The sequence below is a fragment of the Ictalurus furcatus genome, chromosome 9 (assembly GCF_023375685.1).
Source record: "Ictalurus furcatus strain D&B chromosome 9, Billie_1.0, whole genome shotgun sequence".
Taxonomy (NCBI): Eukaryota; Metazoa; Chordata; class Actinopteri; order Siluriformes; family Ictaluridae; genus Ictalurus; species Ictalurus furcatus.
In genome coordinates this window covers 26,563,059-26,584,243 of record NC_071263.1, presented here as the reverse complement: position 1 = coordinate 26,584,243, position 21,185 = coordinate 26,563,059, and the positions used below count along the sequence as shown (strand labels likewise).

General features: G+C 41.9%; 1 protein-coding gene across 1 annotated transcript in view; it reads left to right on the top strand.

Annotated features, from left to right (window-relative positions):
* abch1 (ATP-binding cassette, sub-family H, member 1) overlaps nt 1-21,185 on the top strand; it is a 35,606-nt gene that overhangs the window by 4,067 nt on the left and 10,354 nt on the right. Inside the window, exons 2-11 of the mRNA XM_053632190.1 lie at nt 3,478-3,629; nt 7,355-7,514; nt 8,295-8,449; nt 15,141-15,248; nt 16,136-16,229; nt 17,454-17,528; nt 17,708-17,885; nt 17,990-18,086; nt 18,223-18,391; nt 20,509-20,609. Of these exons, the coding sequence (XP_053488165.1) occupies nt 3,478-3,629; nt 7,355-7,514; nt 8,295-8,449; nt 15,141-15,248; nt 16,136-16,229; nt 17,454-17,528; nt 17,708-17,885; nt 17,990-18,086; nt 18,223-18,391; nt 20,509-20,609 (1,289 nt within the window). The remainder of the gene's footprint in view (nt 1-3,477; nt 3,630-7,354; nt 7,515-8,294; nt 8,450-15,140; nt 15,249-16,135; nt 16,230-17,453; nt 17,529-17,707; nt 17,886-17,989; nt 18,087-18,222; nt 18,392-20,508; nt 20,610-21,185) is intronic.

Genomic DNA, 21,185 nt, shown 5'->3' with positions numbered 1-21,185 from the left:
CGTGACCCTGATAAGGATAAAGCATTATAGAAGATGGATGGATGGACAAAGATAAGATAAGATCAACTTTATCGATCCCACATTGGGGAAATTCCCTCATTACAGCAGCTTTTTTTTTTACACAAAACAGATAAGAAAGAATACACATTAAATAGGAATAGAATAGACACATAGTAACGTAAACTATGATCGCCTCAGTGTATGTACAGATATGAATAAGAATATGAATATATACAGATAACACATCTGGAACACATCGAGCGTAATTTATTTTTTTTGTCTTCTTGACAGCAGATTAAACAGGAAAAAGGCAGATGAGGAAATGACTACTATAGCTGCTAAAATGTAAGCGATAACAGGAACTGGTCTCACAGATGGTCCAGGACACTGAACGTAACAATACTCTATTCAACTGCACAACGTTTGATTCATCAGTGAATTAAAAAAGGTCATGGTTGCCAAATCTCTGCGATATAAAGGAATGTATTTGACACTCAGATGTGCGTATGAGCCAGTGAGGATCAGAGAGGATCCGCTCACTGCGCTGCTGCTTATTGAAGATGCACTGTGATGTGTATTAGGCAAGGGGATCAGTTATCAGTAGAAATTAAAATGAAACTTCTTAATGACACAGCTGCAGGGATACATTTGCAGGGCTTTTCTGATTTAACGTGCACACATTCTGGTTTTGAAACGTGCCTAATTTAGTTTTAAAGGTCTCACACGATAGATTTACGTGCATCCGAGGTCAAAAAACATTTTAACGTGCTCGTAATTTAAACTGCAGCGTTACCTTTTTTTCCCCCAGTGTCACAAACGACTCGTTAAATGATCCGTTCTAAAGGATTCGTTCTAAACTCCTCCCGCCAGAGAGCATACTCTGCTCTGATTGGTCAGACGTCCCAGTCTGTCGTGATTGGTCTACCGCTGTTTACCACGAGCAGCCGATGAAGACCAGAGGTGGGGCTTTTTGTTACAAACCTACGTAGGTTTGTACAGGAAGTAAAGTCTGGAATCACTAACGACTCGATTCAGCTGTTCAGAATCGATTCATTCTTTCGGGAGCAAGAAGGGGGAGTGACACATGGTGCGAAGCAGAGAAACGGAGCGACGTCTTCAGCAGGGCATGGAGGCAGAGCGACATCCTCAACTAAGCAGGAAGGCAGAGCGATGTCTGAAGAGGAGCCTGGAGCTCTGTAGATGAGGCCGCCATATTGACCTCCGGCTGGGGCTCGGCATGGGAGACCGTCTCAGGCTGGAGGTCGGAAGATGAGGTCGCCACGTTGACCTCTGGCTGGAGCTCTACCGGCGAGACCACCTCATGGGTATCTGGCTGGAACTCTTGAGAGCCTACCTCGTAGTACGGCCTCGCAGGTTCATCAGTCAGGCTGACCCTTCCCAAAAATTCCTCAAAATCAAACAGAGTAGTCTGCGTTATCAAAAATCACCTTCATGAGGCACACGCACTCAACCATGCTACCCAGGCCAAAAGTTGCCTGTGCCGATAAGGAGCTCCTCCCACTGGTGGGTCGGGCCCGTGAACCGGGACAGCATGAACCCCAGCCACTGCTTCTCTTCAGGTTTGGGGTTTAACAGGCTCTCGAAATAGATTTGGCTCTGAACAAAGTATCCTTTCAGGAGAGCCATCAAAGGGGTGTGGGGGACACACAAAGGTCCACTTGGGAAAGTGAACGGAAGCAAACACCGGCGTGGTGATCCTGGTGGAAAGTTCCTCTCGCTCTCCCTCAGGTGGTGGAAATTTACATGGATGCAAATGCAGGTGTGTGTGCTTAAAATGAAGTTCATTAAATAATCCAGGCAGAAGAATCCAAAGGGCAATTCAAACTCGTAATCAATGAACGATCTGGCAAAATTAAGCAAGGCACAAAACAGAATCAACGAGCAGAAACAGAGTTAAAACAGTGAAAGGTAAAAACGAGCGAATCAAGGCTTGGCACCGACAGAACACAAGGTAACTGAGCGTATACTTCACCAAGCGTGAGTGAATGGAAAGTCCTTTTAAACTGTGGCTGTGATGGTGCTGTGAATTGGATGCAGGTGTGTGTGTGTGTGTGTGTGATCTGAACGAAGGTAAGAGTGTTCTGGGAATTCCGGTCCTTGGCGGCCATGTTTGTTGGCCGCTGTCCAGAATGGGTCATTAGTCCCCTTCTTTCCTGTATTTCCATGACGGAACAACTGAGAATGGCGCCGAAGCTTTTCATCCTGCTGTACGCTACGTGATCAGTAACATTAACGTTGAGTATAGGCGACAGAACTGAAAGTATTCAGAGCGTACACTTTGTGTAGGCGTTACTAATGCTGAGATTATGGCGTGTCAACACTCCCAACCAGTTTGGTCACTGACAGTTATACTCGGAATGAAATGTAGTCAGCTGATCGTTCACATGATATCTAAGGCAGCATTGTAAATGGTAAATGGCGCACTTATATAGCGCTTTTATCCAAAGCGCTTTACACTGTGTCTCATTCACCCATTCACTCACCAATGGTAGCAGAGCTGCCATGCAAGGCGCTAACTTCCCATCGGGAGCAACTCGGGGTTCAGTGTCTTGCCCAAGGACACTTCGGCATGTGGAGACATGCTGGCCGGGAATCGAACGGCCAACCCTACGATTAGTGGACAACCCGCTCTACCACCTGATCCACAGCCGCCCCTGATCCACAGCATTGTAAATAAATAAATAAATAAATAAATAAATAGTCTGTTGTTTAAACTGCCAAAAGTGAACCACCTTGGTGAGTCCATGTTACAATTCAAAAAGTGCGTAACGAACACAGAATTTTAATGCAATGTGAACGAGTGTAATGAAGTTCGCCTGGTAGCTCACAATATCCCAACTCTAAAATGTAAACTAAATATATATATATATAATGCTTATAAGCTGGATTTGAGCTAATCTCATACATTTGCATGTTAGAGCATACGTCATTTCACTTTAAACAAAGATTTTTTAAAAAAATCGTTATAACCCATACAGTTACCACAGCGATGTTTTAATTCTCGATTCTGATTGGTCAGAAGGTGTTGTTTAATTTTCTATTACAGTTCCAGCTACAAGACAAATCAAAGGTTTATTATATGTTCCTTGTCATAATATGTGATCTTTAAAAAAAAAAAAAAAAAAAAGAAACTTGTGTAATTGTCGTTATGGTGACGACATTGGTTGTACATTGGACATATGGTTTTCTCTGAGGAGATGTTTTTGGAAGGAAGGAGTCTCCAGTGTCAGCGCTTTGTAACAGCTGTCACTTTACATCAACTGACACAGAAGAATCTTCAGAACACGAGTTTGATTTTTTGCAAATGAAGTTTAAACGTAGAAGGCGATTTTACGCAATGTCTCGTTCCCCCATCTCTTATTTCTATCAGGATGACATTGTGCATGGGAAGTGGTGTTGTACGTCAGTTTGCGTTAATATTGTTTCTGTTGTGTGTGTGTGTGTGTGTGTGTGTAGAGTGGTGGTGAGTGTGAGATGATGAAGGCAGATCTGGAGGCTTCGCTCTCGGAGAGCTGCAGGTCAGCTATTCAGTGTCGGGATGTGTGTCGCTCCTACGGAAAGCTGCGAGTCCTCAGCAGCCTCAACCTGTCTGTACCTCAGGGCCACATGTGAGTATGGAACTTGTGCACACACACACACACACACCCTTTCTCTCTCTCTCTCTCTCTCTCTCTCTCTCTCTCTTAGGGTATATATTATATGTACAGTTGCAATCAAAATGATTCAACCCACATTGCAAATCAGGTTTATTGTCAAAATGTACAGACTTTCAGCTGTTTGTAATGAACAAATCAGACAAAAGCAGTTGAAATAGTTCAACACAACGAACGCTTCAAGTGGTTTCCCCAAATTCAACTGAAAATGAAACTTATAATGACTTCTCCAGTCTCAAAATTATTCACCCCCTAAATAGAATAGAATCTCTCACAGCAGCACAAATATGCAAAACAGGTGCTGTCTCAAGCACAACAAGGGCTTCATTAGTTGCACCAGGTGTGCTCGAGCTGGACCACGTGAAATACCTGAACTGGCTAGGGGCAGAAAATGTATGAAATACCTGGACGGGGCTGCGGCCAGATTTCTGAGAAGGCAGGTTGTGAAAAACCCTCGAGTGACTGCAAAAGACCTGCAGCAAGACTTGGTGGCAACATGCACTGAGGTTTCTGTGAGCACAGTAAGGCGCGTACTAAAGGTTTCCATGCCAGAACTCCATCCATGACGTTCACCACAACTGACCCAAAAGCACAAGCGGGTGTCTGTAGGGTCTTGCATTTGGAGGTTTCCGCACCACACGCTGAGACAGCTGGTCAGGATGCTCTCTATTGTCCCTCTGTAGAAGGAGGTGAGGATGGGAGGGAGGGCACGTTGGCTCTTTCAGCCTCTGTAGGAAGTGGAGGTGCTGCTGGGTTTTCTTGGTTCAGCAGGTGGTGTTGAGAGTCCAGGAGAGATCCTCTGCCATGTGCACACCAAGAAACTTGGAGCTTTTGAGCTTTTGACTCTCCCCACTGTTGTTTCATGGGTGTGCAGTGGTGAGTGGCCCACTTGGGTTCTCCTGAAGTCGACGATCATCTCTTTAGTCTTCTCAACATCAAGAGATAGGTTCTTATCAACATAGATAGATAGATATATGGATGGATGGATGCATGCATGGATAGATAGACAGATAGATAGATAGATAGATAGATGGATGCATGGATAGATAGACAGATAGATAGATGGATAGATAGATGGATGGATGGATGCATGGATAGATAGACAGATAGATAGATAGATGGATAGATAGATAGATAGATGGGTGGATGCATGGATGGATGCATGGATAGATAGACAGATAGATAGATGGATAGATAGATAGATAGATAGATGGATGGATGGATGGATGCATGGATAGATAGACAGATAGATTGATGGATGGACAGATAAATAGATAGATAGATAGATGATGGATGGATAGATAGATAGTTAGACAGATAGATAGATGGATGGATGCATGGATAGATAGACAGATAGATAGATGGATAGATAGATAGATAGATAGATAGATAGATGGATGGATGGATGCATGGTAGATAGACAGATAGATAGATGGATAGATAGACAGATAGTTAGATAGATAGATGGATAGATAGACAGATAGTTAGATAGATGGATGGATGGATGGATGGATAGATAGATAGATAGATGGATGGATAGATAGCTAAGTCTGTTTGATGTCACATGACTCGGATGTGTTTAATCCAAACCTAAACCTTTAATCATAAACATGTCCTCTATAAATAAATGTGAACTTTGACCTGCTGTGTTCTCCAGGTGAAACATTCAGGAATAAAAAAAAGCTCTATGGTGCTAAGAAATAGACAAAATATTACAGTACACATTTAAATAATGTTCATGTTCATCAGGGCTTCTCACGTCCGTCTTCTCAGTGTAAATTACGAAGAAATCCAGCAAGTTGTCCAGCACTTTGTTTCTACTTTGCATCAGGAATTTGAATGATTCTTTATTTTGAGGATTTCCCCCCCCCTTTCATATAAGCAGAGACAAAAGCTTATCTACACTAGCTTCTGCAACCTTACAGCACAAAAAAAAGGGGAATTGTGTAAAAGAAAAAAAAAGTCTCACTTTTTGAGATGGTGTGTAGTTTAACAAACACACACATACACAAACACACACACACACACACACACACACACACACACACACACACACTCTTCTCAGGCACTTCTGACAGTATCTCTCGCTTAATCTGTATATAACCCCAAGCACCACTCAGAGCTAAATAACTCATCCACCCTCTACAACACACACACACACACACACACACACACACGTCAGCATCTCACACATTCTCCACATGTCTACGGGTCACACCAAGTCTGCATGCGAGCAGAAAAATGTGCATGCACAGACACGTGTAAGGACTCTTCCAACGAACTCAGATTTAAAAAACAATCTCTTCTCTGTCCCAGTCTTGAAACTTCACCCAGGTTTGAATAACACTTTCTCGCCAACAGACATCGTAATCGTAAGGACATCTAAAATCGGAGATTGCAGTCCGCCCTGTTTTCAGTTCCACCGTCGCGATGAGCAGTCTTTTAGTGTTGAAGCAGAACAGAGTTTCTGTTTGAACAATTCGGTATCATATAACTTCATCGCCTTATCTAAGGGAAATACAAGCAAAGCGATATATCAAGCGGAAAACAATACGCGTAGTGCTATTATACATGATTTATAACTGTATATTAATAACTGGCTTGCTTTTCATTGTTTACAGCCAGCATGTGTTTAGCCAAACTGAACTTCCAAATAATAAGAAGAAGAAGAGGAAGATGAATTTCCAAATAAACATCCATCCATCCATCTTCTATACCGCTTATCCTTATCAGGGTCACGGGGGAACCTGGAGCCTATCCCAGGGAGCATCGGGCACAAGGCGGGGTACATCCTGGACAGGGTGCCAATCCATCACAGGGCACAATCACATACACACTCACACACCCGTTCATACACTACGGACACACCAATCAGCCTACCATGCATGTCTTTGGACTGGGGGAGGAAACCGGAGTACCCGGAGGAAACCCCCACAGCACGGGGAGAACATGCAAACTCCGCACACACAGGGCCACGGTGGGAATCGAACCCCCGACCCTGGAGGTGTGAGGCGAACGTGCTAACCACTAAGCCACCGTGCGCCCTCATTTATTTATTTATTTATTTATTTATTTTTAATTTTTTATACGAGAATCACTGTCTTTAGTAGCGTCCTGTGTTCCTTGTAATTTAGTATTTAGCATATTCCGATGATTAGAAAATAATGACTCATTTGGTGAAGAGATTATTTGTACCTGTACATATTATAACATCATAACTGTTTCGGATTCATTTCTTACAGTATTCCAGAACGTCCTAGGTGACTTCAAAGAACCAGCGTGTTGTCTGAATTCATAAATCATTCTTAATTTTCCAGGTAGGGGTCAGAGAGCAGGCAGACAGCGTAACACGAGGGTAATCTACAACCGTACACGAGAAAACCTGCAAAAACTGGGAAGTCTAACTAGACACAAGGGCGAAGGAACAAGGAAACATGGGTGAAAAAAAATCTCAGAAATGCACATAAGAATGACGAGACTTGCACTGTAACGAAGACACAAACTAATTAGGAATTAATCTGCAGAAACAAGATACACGAGGGAGATAATCCGATGGCAGGACGAGGGCTGAGATAGAGACGCTGTGATTCGTCACGATATCTTCACACCTTGACTAATGAATCTCACTTATATGAGTCGAACTTTCATCTTTAAACGAGCTTACTTCCCGCGTTTATCAGTTACGGCTTGCTGGGCCCGAGCGGTTGTGGGAAGACTACTCTGCTGAAGTGCATCGTGGGAACTCTGAAGATCTCCAGAGGTCACATCAGCGTGCTCGGGAAGCCGCCGGCGTTCCCCGGACACGAGGTGCCTGGAAAGATGGTGGGATACATGCCACAGGTGAGACCGTCGCTACGCGACATATACGCTTCTCTCTTTAGTGCTTTAATGTTTTCCTTTCGTAGAGCTTGTTGTACCTGTGTAGCTCACGCAAACGCATTTGACATAATTGCAAACCTGCCATTTAATAATGTGCCAATTATTCATTACTAGCCATAATATCAAGTCAGTACATCGATCACTGTGGAATTTTTACAATATGGAGGCTGCCTTATAAGAGGTTATATTATTTTTTTTCCACTGTTTTTATGCCATTTAAAGGAAAAACAAATGTGTGTGCATTAACATGAATTCGCTCTAGAAATAAAATATTCGAACTTTTATGATATTCGACCATAAAAACAAACTAATACTAATTATGAAAATCTTTAAAATTTGGTTTAAAAGAAGAAAAAAAAAGACCTAATTATTGATAGACTTCATTTGTATATAAAGTAAAGATGTGGAAACAGTAAACAGATGAGTCTGTAGCATGTCTAGACCCATGCGTACGCCATTATATGACTATTTGTCTCGTGATGCTGCTTATTACAGACTAATTCATCCTTTAGATTCCCTTTCTATTTCATATAATATACAAATCCCCACTCAGTGAAACAAACATTCATTTATAATTACAGTATTAGTGTGTAATTTAAGGATGTGTGCATGAATGTGCAATAAAGTCAGCATGCTACTGGTGATGTGTGTGTGTGTGTTCGTGTTTGTATGATGTAACTGCTGATGTGACCGTTTGTCCCGTCCCCTCCCCTCCCCACCCACCCCCACTCCCCATGGCAGGACATAGCTCTGTATAACGAGTTCACCATCAGCGACACGCTCTGGTTCTTTGGCCGAATCCACGGCCTCTCATCCAAAGAGACGCGGGAGCGGATGAAGTTCCTCGTCGAATTTCTGGACCTCCCGCAGAAGAACAGTCTCGTCAGAAACCTCAGGTGCAAACGATTCACCGATTCAGACTCATTTCAGTTCAGTTTAGTGTATTGAAGTGGGGTAATAAAGCCCAGATGTAGTCCCAGTGGGACTGCGATGTTCAGGAGCTGTAATTTGTGTAATTTGTGAAATGCTCTCCGGAAAGATTTCTTTCTTGAAGCATGTTTGTTTTGTTGATTTTAAAACCGTGAGAATTAACCACATTGTGCAATTCCGAAAATTTTAAACTTCGTTTCATTTCATTTCTGAAAATTTCCAACTGTTTTTATGGCCCTGGTTGTGCTTAATGGCAATTTTATATTCTTATATATTAGGGGTGTAATGAAATGCTACCATCTGTATCTGTACCTATATCTGAACCAAATATCCATATCTCCCTACCTACCTACCTATTAATCAATCTACCTATCTACCACCCAATCTTCCTACCTACCTGCCCAAGAACCTACCTACCAACCAACCAACCTATCTACCAACCACCCTACCCACCAACCAACCTACCTACCCACTAACCAACCTACCTACCTACCTACCCACTAACTCCTCTACCTACCTACCCACTAATCCACCTACCTACCTATCTATCTACCAACCAACCAGCCTACCTACCTTCCTACCTACCTACCTACCTACCATCCTTCCTACCTACATACCAACCACCAACCTATCCACCCACCAACCAGCCAGCCAACCTACCTACCTACCTGGGTGGCTGTTGCTCAGGTGGTAGAGCAGGTTGTCTACTAATTGTAGGGTTGGCGGTTCGATTCCCGGCCCACATGACTCCACATGCCGAAGTGTCCTTGGGCAAGACACCGAACCCCAAGTTTCTCCCTATATCAAGTTAGCCCTTTGCATGGCAGCTCTGCTACCATTGGTGTGTAAGTGTGTGAATGAGACACAGTGTAAAGCGCTTTGGATAAAAGCGCTATATAAGTGCGCCATTTACCTACCTACCCACCAACCAACCTACCCATCTTCCTACCAACCAACCTACACACCAGCCAGCCTACCTACCTTCCTGCCTACCTACCAACTGAACCAACCAACCTACCTACCTAGATACACACCAACCAGCCTACCTACCTTCCAACCTACCCACCAACCAGCCTACCTACCTTCCTACCTACCAACCGAACCAACCTACCTACCTAGATACACACCAACCTACCTACCTTCCAACCTACCTACCAACCAGCCTACCTACCTTCCTACCTACCCACCAACCTACCTACCTGCCTACCTACCAACCAAACCAACCAACCTGCCTACCTAGATACACACCAACCTACCCACCAACCAGCCTACCTACCTTCCTACCTACCCACCAACCTACCTACCTGCCTACCTACCAACCGAACCAACCAACCTACCTACCTTGATACACACCAACCTACCCACCAACCTACCCACCAACCAGCCTACCTACCTTCCTACCTACCCACCAACCTACCTACCAACCGAACCAACCAACCTACCTACCTAGATGCACACCAACCTACCCACCAACCAGCCTACCTACCTACCTAACAACCAACCCATCTACTTACCTACCCTCCAACCAACCTGCCACTATGTCCCACTTGTGCAGTTATTATTTTGGTTTCTAACAAATTAGTTGGTTCTATTTCTCAAAATATAAACAATCTAGTATTTAAACCACCATGACACTGACTAGGCAGTTACTAAGGAAGAATGAATGAACACTGGAAAAGATCATGGTGCTTGTTTGTCCCACAAACTTCATATCGCTCCCTCATGTCTGTATGAAAGCAAAAAGCTCTCACTTGTACAACATTTTCACGGCATCTCTCAGGATCCCAGTCTTGATGCAAACCTCAAACATGTCTCTTTCATTAAGATGCATGAAGATGATGCCTTAATGCATGTTTGCAATTTACAATTAGTGGAAGAGTTTTTAAAATACAGTGTTTCAAGAATGGCCAATTGTACTTTGTTTGCATTTCAATACGGTACTTCATTTCTTCGGGTGTTCAGTGAAAAATCTGAATCATTGTGTCTGAAGTTAATTTTATACAATAATTTAGCCTCAGTGAGTGCCAATATGTATGCAGTCCAATATAACTTGAGAGAGCAGAAGAGACATAAAGAGCTGCAGAAAAGAATAAGGAAAGAAAGTAGGCCATGTTGTCTGACTGACTCTTTTGTACGAAGCTGATTAGTTTCCATCAGAATTAATGCTAAGTGACATGATAAATGTGGACCAGTCTGTTAACACCCCCATTTATCCACCTTTTTGGTTTCTCCCATGTATCATGCCTTTCTTTTACACTCTCTGTACATTACACTCGTTTTTCATGTCTTTTGTTCATTTATTGGCCTTAATTTGCTCAGAGGTCATGTTTTGCAGGAAACAAAGGCACAAATACAGTATTTATCACAAAGGCTATGACTTTATTTAAAAAAAAAAAAAAAAAAAAAAACGTGATTCTTAAGCTTGGATCTGATCAATTCTGCATATGGCTGAAGTTTTTCATTTTTGCCTAAAGGTTTTTTTTTTTTTTAGACATTTCACTTCTTTCCTTAACATGTTAAGCTGTTATTAATGAGAGCCATTTAGATTGTACGTAGTGTAGAAACACAAGTTGTATAGAACATGCATGGCTGCTTCAGTGCAACTTACACGCACAGGATTTTTTTTAGAGACCTGCAGATCAATCTGAATGTTCCTCAAACACACAAGAGGCTGTGGTGGCTGAATCTTTTTATTTTGCATAATGCAAAATCTCTATTTTGGGTAATCCAAGGCTCGGAATCTACAGAGAGTCAGAGTCATGTTCATCAAAAAAAGACAGATTCTTTTATTTTAAAAAGATTTCTACCCCAGTTTCTTTCTAACGTGGTCATTTTGCCAATTCCCGTCCACAATCTAATTCTCCCCATCGACCGGGGAGGGTGAAGACAAATACACATTCCCTCTAAGACACATGAAGGCTCTACCCTCTTCTGAATACGTGCTCTCAGAGACGCCTAGAACTGATTTGCGTCTCTCTTTCTGAAAAACGTTCCCCTTATCCCACCAAAGGGGGCAGTGGTGGCTTAGCGGTTAAGGCGCTGGGTTACTGATGGGAAGGTTGGGGGTTCAAGCCCCAGCACTGCCAAGCTGCCACTGTTGGGCCCTTGAGCAAGGCCCTTAACGCTCTCTGCTCCAGGGGACACTGTATCATGGCTGACCCTGCACTCTGACCCCAGCTACCTGACAGGCTGGGATATGCGAAGGAAACAATTTCACTGTGCTCTACTGTATAAGTTAAACTACACAACACTATTCTTCATTGAACATGCTTTGTAGATGAAGACTGTTATCTTTAACCTTTTCCAGTTCTTTAATTTAACACTTAAGCTTACACACCTAATCCAGTTTAGCAAGCTCTGTTGCAGTACCAGAGCACTCACACAAGGCGTGTCTAATTGTGGTTAGACTTTTACCGAGCACTGTGTGTTCAGAATCTGTGTTTAATAATTCGCGAAGGACTCAATCGCTATGTACACGACTGTTGTATTTATTTATTTTATTTTTTTAAATATTAAAAAGTTCTATTTTCCATCTCAAAGCTTTTTCAGTGTATAAGTCAGCGGTATGAGTGTAAAACCATAAGGGTAAATCCCTTGTAAACACGTCAAGTACATCGTATTTTGAAAGCGCAGCCGGGAACAAAGACACATTGTCACCGTTTTTTTCATACTCTGCTCTCTGAAGCATTTAACCATGTGACCCAGTTTGTAAAGTGTTCCAGTCGGGTTTAGAGTTTAGTTCATTCTTTTACTAGAAAATAAAAGTCTGTAATAAATTCAGTGATGAAAACTGATTCGGAATATTTCAGAGACAGTCGTTTGGGTTTGCGCTGATTTAGCATGTTTATTATTAAAGACAAGCCGATGTTTATAATCCAGCGGGTAAAAAAACACAGGCTGAGAGAGTTATCGAGGGCAAATAATCCAGAACTAGGTCAAGCAGGCTGAAAAAAAAAAAAAACAAAGCACAGGGAACAAGAATAATTCCCGAAAACACAGATGAAATCCAAGCTATTGACGGGAACAAGCAACAGGTGAGAATAAATCATGGCCATAGCAACAGGAAAGAGAAAACACTGAATATATTAGAATCATGGTGGTGAAATCAGGACATTCAGGTTCATTGTGTTGGGAATTGTTGTTCAATATATCCGTCTTTGAATTGATAATCGGTTGATAATTGGTTGTTTATGGATTAGTAATTGGGTTATAATTTGTTGATTTTAGGTTGATTGATACCGGATTGTTTTGGTTAGAAATTTGTTGGACAAAAATTTAGTTTTGGCTGGAAGATTATTGATAAGAAATTGTTTATTTGTTAATCGCTAGAAAAAATGTTTCATCAATGTGTGATCATCAAGTTGTTACTTGGAGACCGTCAGTTGTTATTTCTTTACAGATGTATTGTTTATTTGGTAACTGTCTGGTACTTCATTGATCATTTGTTGGCAATTAGTTGATAATTGGTTGATTTTGGTTGGTAATTAGTTGATTTTGGTTGGTAATTGGTTGGGAGTTGATAGTCCCTTATTCTTGCTAATCATTGGTGGTATTTGTGGTTGGTAATTGGTTGATTTTTGTTGATTTTGGTTGGTAATTGGTTGATTTTGGTTGGTAATTGGTTGATTTTGGTTGGTAATTGGTTGGGAGTTGATAGTTCCTTATTCTTGCTGATCATTGGTGGTATTTGTGGTTGGTAATTGGTTGATTTTGGTTGGTAATTGGTTGATTTTGGTTGGTAATTGGTTGGGAGGTGATAGTTCCTTATTCTTGCTGATCATTGGTGGTATTTGTGGTTGGTAATTGGTTGATTTTGGTTGATAATTGGTTGATTTTGGTTGGTAATTGGTTGATTTTGGTTGGTAATTGGTTGGGAGTTGATAGTTCCTTATTCTTGCTGATCATTGGTGGTATTTGTGGTTGGTAATTGGTTGATTTTGGTTGGTAATTGGTTGGGAGGTGATAGTTCCTTATTCTTGCTGATCATTGGTGGTATTTGTGGTTGGTAATTGGTTGATTTTGGTTGGTAATTGGTTGGGAGTTGATAGTTCCTTATTCTTGCTGATCATTGGTGGTATTTGTGGTTGGTAATTGGTTGATTTTGGTTGGTAATTGGTTGATTTTGGTTAGTAATTGGTTGGGAGGTGATAGTTCCTTATTCTTGCTGATCATTGGTGGTATTTGTGGTTGGTAATTGGTTGATTTTGGTTGGTAATTGGTTGGGAGGTGATAGTTCCTTATTCTTGCTGATCATTGGTGGTATTTGTGGTTGGTAATTGGTTGATTTTGGTTGATAATTGGTTGATTTTGGTTGGTAATTGGTTGATTTTGGTTGGTAATTGGTTGGGAGTTGATAGTTCCTTATTCTTGCTGATCATTGGTGGTATTTGTGGTTGGTAATTGGTTGATTTTGGTTGGTAATTGGTTGGGAGGTGATAGTTCCTTATTCTTGCTGATCATTGGTGGTATTTGTGGTTGGTAATTGGTTGATTTTGGTTGGTAATTGGTTGATTTTGGTTGGTAATTGGTTGGGAGGTGATAGTTCCTTATTCTTGCTGATCATTGGTGGTATTTGTGGTTGGTAATTGGTTGATTTTGGTTGATAATTGGTTGATTTTGGTTGGTAATTGGTTGATTTTGGTTGGTAATTGGTTGGGAGTTGATAGTTCCTTATTCTTGCTGATCATTGGTGGTATTTGTGGTTGGTAATTGGTTGATTTTGGTTGGTAATTGGTTGGGAGGTGATAGTTCCTTATTCTTGCTGATCATTGGTTGGACTTGTGGTTGATAAAGGTTTGATCATTCTTTGTTTAATTTACCAATTGTCTGTTATTTATGTTGGATTCAGTTGATGTTTGGTTCATAAATCAACTTCTGCTTGGTTTTGTTATTCATTGGTTGTTGTATATTTAGTGGTATTATTGTAAACATTTATTTTCTTTAATTGGCTAAAAATGGACGGATGATATTTCTTGTTGTTTATTTGTTGATAACAGTAAAGTGTAATTGTTGGTTTTACATTTACATTCGTGGCATTTGGCACAGGCCCTTATCCAGACGTGCTTTGAAGTCTCTGTCAATAAATACATCCTGATACTGGTTCACTAGGTCACAGACGACGAATCGCATCAGTCTAAAAACTCTGTAAGGGCGGTAATATAGTAAGAAAAGTACACATCCATCCATCCATCTTCTCCCGCTCAATCCTTTTCAGGGTCACGGGGAACCTGGAGCCTGTCCCAGGGAGCATCGGGCACAAGGCGGGGTACACCCTAGAGTGCCAGGGTGCCACTCCATCACAGGGCACAATCACATACACACTCACACACCATACACTATACACTACACCATACACTCATACACTACGGACTTTAGACACTTTATACCATGCCTGTGGTAGGCTGATTGGGGACTGGGGGAGGAAAGTACCGGAGTACCCAGAGGAAACCCCCACAGCATGGGGAGAACATGCAAACTCCGCACACACATGGCCCCGGCGGGACTCGAACCCCGGACCCTGGAGGTGTGAGGCAAACGTGCTAACCACTAAGCCTGTACAGTAGGTGCCAGAACAGAGAAGAGTCTTCCATCCTTCCTATCGGTTGGTAAATCGGTTGTTTATTAGTTATTAACTGGTTGTATTTTGGTTATTTGCAGTGGGGGTCAGCGACGCCGCGTTTCTCTGAGTGCTGCTCTTCTTCAGAACCCTCAGCTCCTCATCCTCGACGAGCCCACAGTAGGAGTAGATCCTGTTCTACGAGCCAAGTACACACTTCCTCTTTATTTCTCCGTCTCTCTCAGCTTCCCCCGTTCTCACCCTCGCTAAGCGTGTGAACCTTGCACTATATTCTAAATCAATAACAGAGAGTTTTACACCACTTCTGCTTCTCTCTCCTGGTAAATACATTTACGACCTGATATGCAGTCTTATTTCTGAAAACACCTGTTACTCAGATTCAGAGCTATGATATGCAGTATATTATGCGTGTGCGTGTGTGTGTGAGTGTGTGTGTGTGTGTGTGTGTTTCCCAACTGAACTCTGCTATTGTTCTCCTTCAATGGCATGTAAAGAATTTCTTTATTATTATCACAAACAAATTCTTAAATCAGGAGTCCACATTTCAGCCAACCAAAACTGTTGAGTTCTCCATTCTGATTGGTTGATTCATTTTCTATAACAGCAGCTGTGAAAGTAGTTATCAGGCGTGTCACGGGTTTATATAAATGTTCTCGTTCCAATATGTTGTGTTATTCAGGACAGAGGAGTTTGGGGTTTGGGATTTATTTATTTATTTATTTTTGTAACTTTTTTTTTTTGTATTATTAACTTCAAGGGAACGACGGTTTCTAGCTGCTATAATATAAATGATAACAGGAACTAATGGATGTTCCACGGTATTATTTGCAACGATAAAAAGTGAAAACGTACAGCATTGGTCTTTTTTTTTTTTTTTTTTTTTTTAATTGCTGTGGAATAAAGCACTCCGGGATGCTGTTATAGGAAAATAATGAACTTTGACGTGGTAACACTAACCACCGTAGTGTTTTATGTTGTAGGTATTATTCAGGCCAAACGACCAGTAAAGAGTAGATTTTAGTGCCCGGTTATGTTATTGTCCACCACCTGAAATGCACTTGTCTGATGTCTACAGAATATGGCAGCACCTGGTGGAGATTGTGAAAGGAGGACAGGTGTCCGTCATCATCACTACACACTACATAGAGGAGGCCAGACAAGCCAACATGGTGAGATATACACACTCTTGGTCTGTTAATCAAATAACATCTTATACAGGTGAGTATGAGCCCAAAGCCGTCTCAGTGTAACAGTAAACGTGAATAAATGCGCTCCACGGGTGCCATATTAAACTAATAAGGGCTGCTTGATTCCTGAAATTTTGGAGTTGACGCCGATTTTGATTCTAAGATTCGATTCCACGTGATGCTTTTCCAGACTGCATGATGAACTCGATGAACTTTTGGTCCGTGTCTAATAGAAACAGCGCAAACATTACAGCCTCCAGTCTCCTGTCAGCTCTTCAGATTTCTCGTGTGATATATGGGCTTAACCTCGACCTGCCTGCTGTCTTAAGTACTGTAGGATAGTTTACTATATCAGCCTGGCTAAACAAACTTGTCCTGACTAGAACCTGTCATTCAGGCCTATGTGGGTTGCAAATTAGGTGACTTAAGTTCCAGATACTGAGCTAGTTAGGTGGGGAAAGTTCTTCATATTATGCAGGTGTTTTAATTCTGAACAGATATGGGGGTCTAGACCACTAAAATAAGTCATTTCCTTTAAGCCTAACAAAATATCAGGGGATAGAAAATAGGGACTGATAACAATTTTTGCTCTCGACAGTTTTTGGGCAAGCTCCGCAACTTGTTTGTTTGTATCTCGTGCAGAGTTTAGACCAATGCATGCAATTTCAGTACTAACTCCTCCCTACTCCACTCTGAATACATACCGTAAATCGTTGGATTGAGTCTCTTGCAATATTTCGTGGCACTTCCTGCAATGACGCATATATGATAACAGAGTGTAGCAGTTTTTCACTAATTGTGTTGCTAAAAAAAAAGAAGAAGAAGAAGAAGAAGAAAGAAAGGCTGTATGGGTAAACATTAGAGCTGCACCGATACAAAATTTCTCAGCCGATACCGATAACCGATTATTCAGAGTGATATATCGGCAGATACCGATAACCTATTATTCAGAGTGATATCAGTCGATACCGATAAGCGATACAGATAGTTCTGCCTTTATGAGCTTATGTATGCAGAAGAGGGTAGATAGCACTTTCCTTTGAGTGTGTTCAGCTTCCCTGTTACAGCGCCATGATGTGGCGGCTTTTAGGTGTCACAGAGGAAACCCATCCTGGCCATTACTAATGTTCTTCCAGTTCTGCTATGTGCCTTTTAAAATCCCACGGCACTCTGATGTTGCTAATGATGGTGTTAAATCATGCTTAGGTGGGGTTAATGAGGAACGGGAGACTGCTGGCGGAAGCCAACCCAGAGGAGATCATGAAGCAGCACAATGCAGTCGTGAGTTCGTCGTCATGAACACACACATACACGCGCACTACACAGGTCTTCGTTTAGACTATACATTAGGCAAGATAGACAAAAGATAGAGAAAGTGTAAATACAGTATATCATAAATATTAGTGGAAATATTTAACGTATTTAAAGTATGTGTGTGTGTTTGTGCATTTGCACATCAGACCCTGGAGAATGCTTTTCTACAGCTTTGTGAGGTCTCGGACCAAGTGGGGCCCCCAGACAGTTCTCAGGGTCCTGTGTACAGTAACAGCGTGTCTCCAGACAGCCTGAGGGACGAGTGCAGAGAGCCCATTTTGGGGAAGGATGTATCGGCGACATCAGACATCCCCAAATTTAAAGGTGATTACAAAACACTGGAAGACTAGCATCATTTAGACCTCACGCTGTGCTGTTGTGTGTGTGTTTATGTGTGTATTGGCATGTATGTGTGTGTGTGTGTACAGCGGACTGGAAGGCGAGAGCGCGGCACGTCATTCCAAAATGGCGAAACATCGCAGCGCTGACGATCAAGACGATGGTGCGAATGAGAAGAAATCCGGGGTAATTATTACAATCATTACGCTGCAAAATCCTTACTGTTCTTATTACTTACTGAGGAGGAAACATTCAACCAACAAACATTTTTAGATTCGAAAGGTCGCCTTAAGCCAGTTTCTCTCTTTTTCTCCGCACACAGCTCACTGTGTTTTCAGTTCCTGTTGCCCGTGATTCAGATCTGTCTGATGTGTTTGTGCATCGGCGGTGATCCGAAGGGCATCCAGGTGGCTGTGGTCAATAACGAAACCAGCTCGGGCGCCTACAGCCGCTCTCTCCTCTCTTTCCTCGACAACACCAGCATCTCCCAGGTACCAACATCTGGTTCAGTATATCAGACCTCAACAAGAATCATGATCACGCTGGCTTACCAAACTTGGTATTGATTCTCTGTTAATTAGATAATGCTAAAACAAGTTCTTGTTTCAATTAACAACTGGTAACTGATTACAGTGAATAGTCAGCTATGCATGCTAATAATTAACTATATAACTGTTAACTCTTTTTGTCCAGCAATCTATCCATTATCTGTCAAACATTTAGGATGGATGGATGGATAATTAGATCTGTCTGTCTTTCCATGTAATCATCCATCTATATCGCAACTGTATTACATAGATAGATAGATAGAACTTTATAAAGCCTCCAGATCTCTCACTCTCACTTCCTCTGTCAGAACAGGAAGTAGACAACGTTTAACTTCAGTCTGGTTAACAGCCTGAACACGTGTCATGGCACAGCGATCATCAGACTGAAGTTCTGTCCACAGCCTCATGAGCTTTCAGGAACTGAAAAGTCGAGCCTCCAAGACACACTAGCTGTTTAAATAACGAAAGGAACTGAGGTTATTTGTGGTCTAAAGGCATTTACGCATTGTAGCTCGGTTCAAAGCTACTTCAGTATACTATACAGAATTGGTATCATGTATAATTGCTGTAACAGGCTTTATAGTACAAATGAATGGAAGGACGCAGTGGTTTTGGGTTTGCGCACGTGCACTTTATGTAGTCCTGTGTATGTCTCTGTAGTTTTATTTAGTTCTGTGTAGTCTCATGAGCAGGCTCTGTGTTGGTCTTTTGTTTCACGGTGTACCGTGGCGGCTGTTTGCGTTTGAAATGACAATAAACAGACGCGCACAGTTGGCTAGTGTCGCTTTGATTGACAGCGGTGAGAGCGTATAAGATCCCGCCCACCCAGAGAGCACTGCCGATTTTGCTCCCTCGGGTCCCAAGTCTCAAAGATGTTCTATTGTAAAGTCAACAACCAAGAGACCGTGACAGTTTATTGACATCTAGGTTATAATGGTACGTTACGGACACGTCCTCTCACCATTTGAGCTCTAATGGAATGAGCTTGGCCACAGTGAGTGAAGTAGTAAGAATGCTATTAAAGATTAAAGACCATGCCTATGATCCAGAGAGCATGGTTAATTCTGCTCTCTAGGACTCCCGGTCATGGATGGCTGTCGCATCATCAGAATTCAGCCTTGCATTGTCCTCATGTTAAGGTGAATGCTTTTCTGTAGCGCGGCTCAGAATCCCCTTTAGAAGCCTGCCAAGTGGTGGAGGCGTTAGCGCAATATCTCATGAAATACTGCTTGAATGAGTGTAGTATTTATTATTACTGATTAGATTTTGAACTTGATCCAAACAGGGTCAAGGTCACAGCAAGGGCAAATGTCTAAAATAGTTTTTCCTCCAATAGCTTGCTTCCTGATTGAAATACACTGCCGGTCAAAAGTTTGTGGACGCCCGACTGAAAGGTTTCTCATGATGTTAAAACGCTTTCGATCTGAAGGTGTGTGATTAAACGTGTGAAATCGGTGTCGTAGGCAAAAATATAATCGCGACGACGTGTTCGTTTCTTTCATTAGAAAACGAACGCTTTATTTACAAAAATCTTTATTTAAACGGACGACTCGGAGGGAGATATTTTCCGAAAAGCAGCCGATGAGAGTCCGGCGTCGGTGGGAACTCCTTTAATACTGTTTAAAAAGCATCTCGGGGAAATTCCTCGAGAAATCGGATGAGAAAAACGCCAAGGATACGTTTCTGGGAATTTCTAGGTGAAAAGAGCGTCGACTTTGAAGATGATAAAATACTCAATTATTTTGATTTATTTTGGATTTTTTTTTATCACAACATAATTCCCATAGTTCCATTTGTGTTACTCCAGAGTTTTGATGACTATATTATTATTAAAAAATAAAGAATGAGTGTGTCTAAACTTTTAACCGGTAGTGTACATTGTAATGGTATTTCTGGCATACAGATTAGTAACAAGAAAGACTAGACTTGTTGGTGGCGGAGACGTCCGTGTCGACACCACTGGCGACACGTTCTAATCGTTGAAACGAATTTGTCGTTGGACATTGCCTTGGTCTTTCTTTCTTGGACCATAGTTTAAAATTTGACTCTCATCCCTGCAGGTGAACCTCTCCCATTCTGCTGCTTTTGAAGGCGCCCGTAACGGGGAGTACTGGGGCGTCATCGAGTTTGGCAAGAACTTCACCAGCTACCTGACCAAAAGGTGAGGATTTCAAGGCAACGTTTACATGCTGTTTAAATCCGAATCGATTTGTCAACAGTGCTGCTGTATAAAAAGGTATGAATCATGTCTAGCGGGTTACTTAAGAGTTTATTCATTTCAACTGGTATTTCCCTGAAATTCTCACATGCAGTGATTATCTGCCGTATGAAAAAACACTGGCTCAGACGCTCGGCTCTCAGCATCAGCCGAGTATGCACACGTAGACGAAATGTCCAGTCAATAATACCGGACATTTACCTACTGTTACCTCACGGTTTACCTGCGCGAGGTCTTTCGCTCACGTTCTAAAAATACTTGAACACCCGAACAAACAGGGTCAGGTGATGATGATTGTAGCAAAGAGGAGAGAGAGAATGAGAGAGAGTTGAATCAGTGTGTGAGAGAGGAAAAGCAGGTCAATCCTGTCTGTCTGTCTGTCTCTCTCTCTCTCTCTCTCTCTCTCTCTCTATGTCTGTCTTTCTCTCTATGTCTGTCTTTCTGTCCACTCAATCACACAGGAATGTGTGTCGTTTAAATAAGGATTACACTGTCGAATATGCATGCGTTTAATGATGT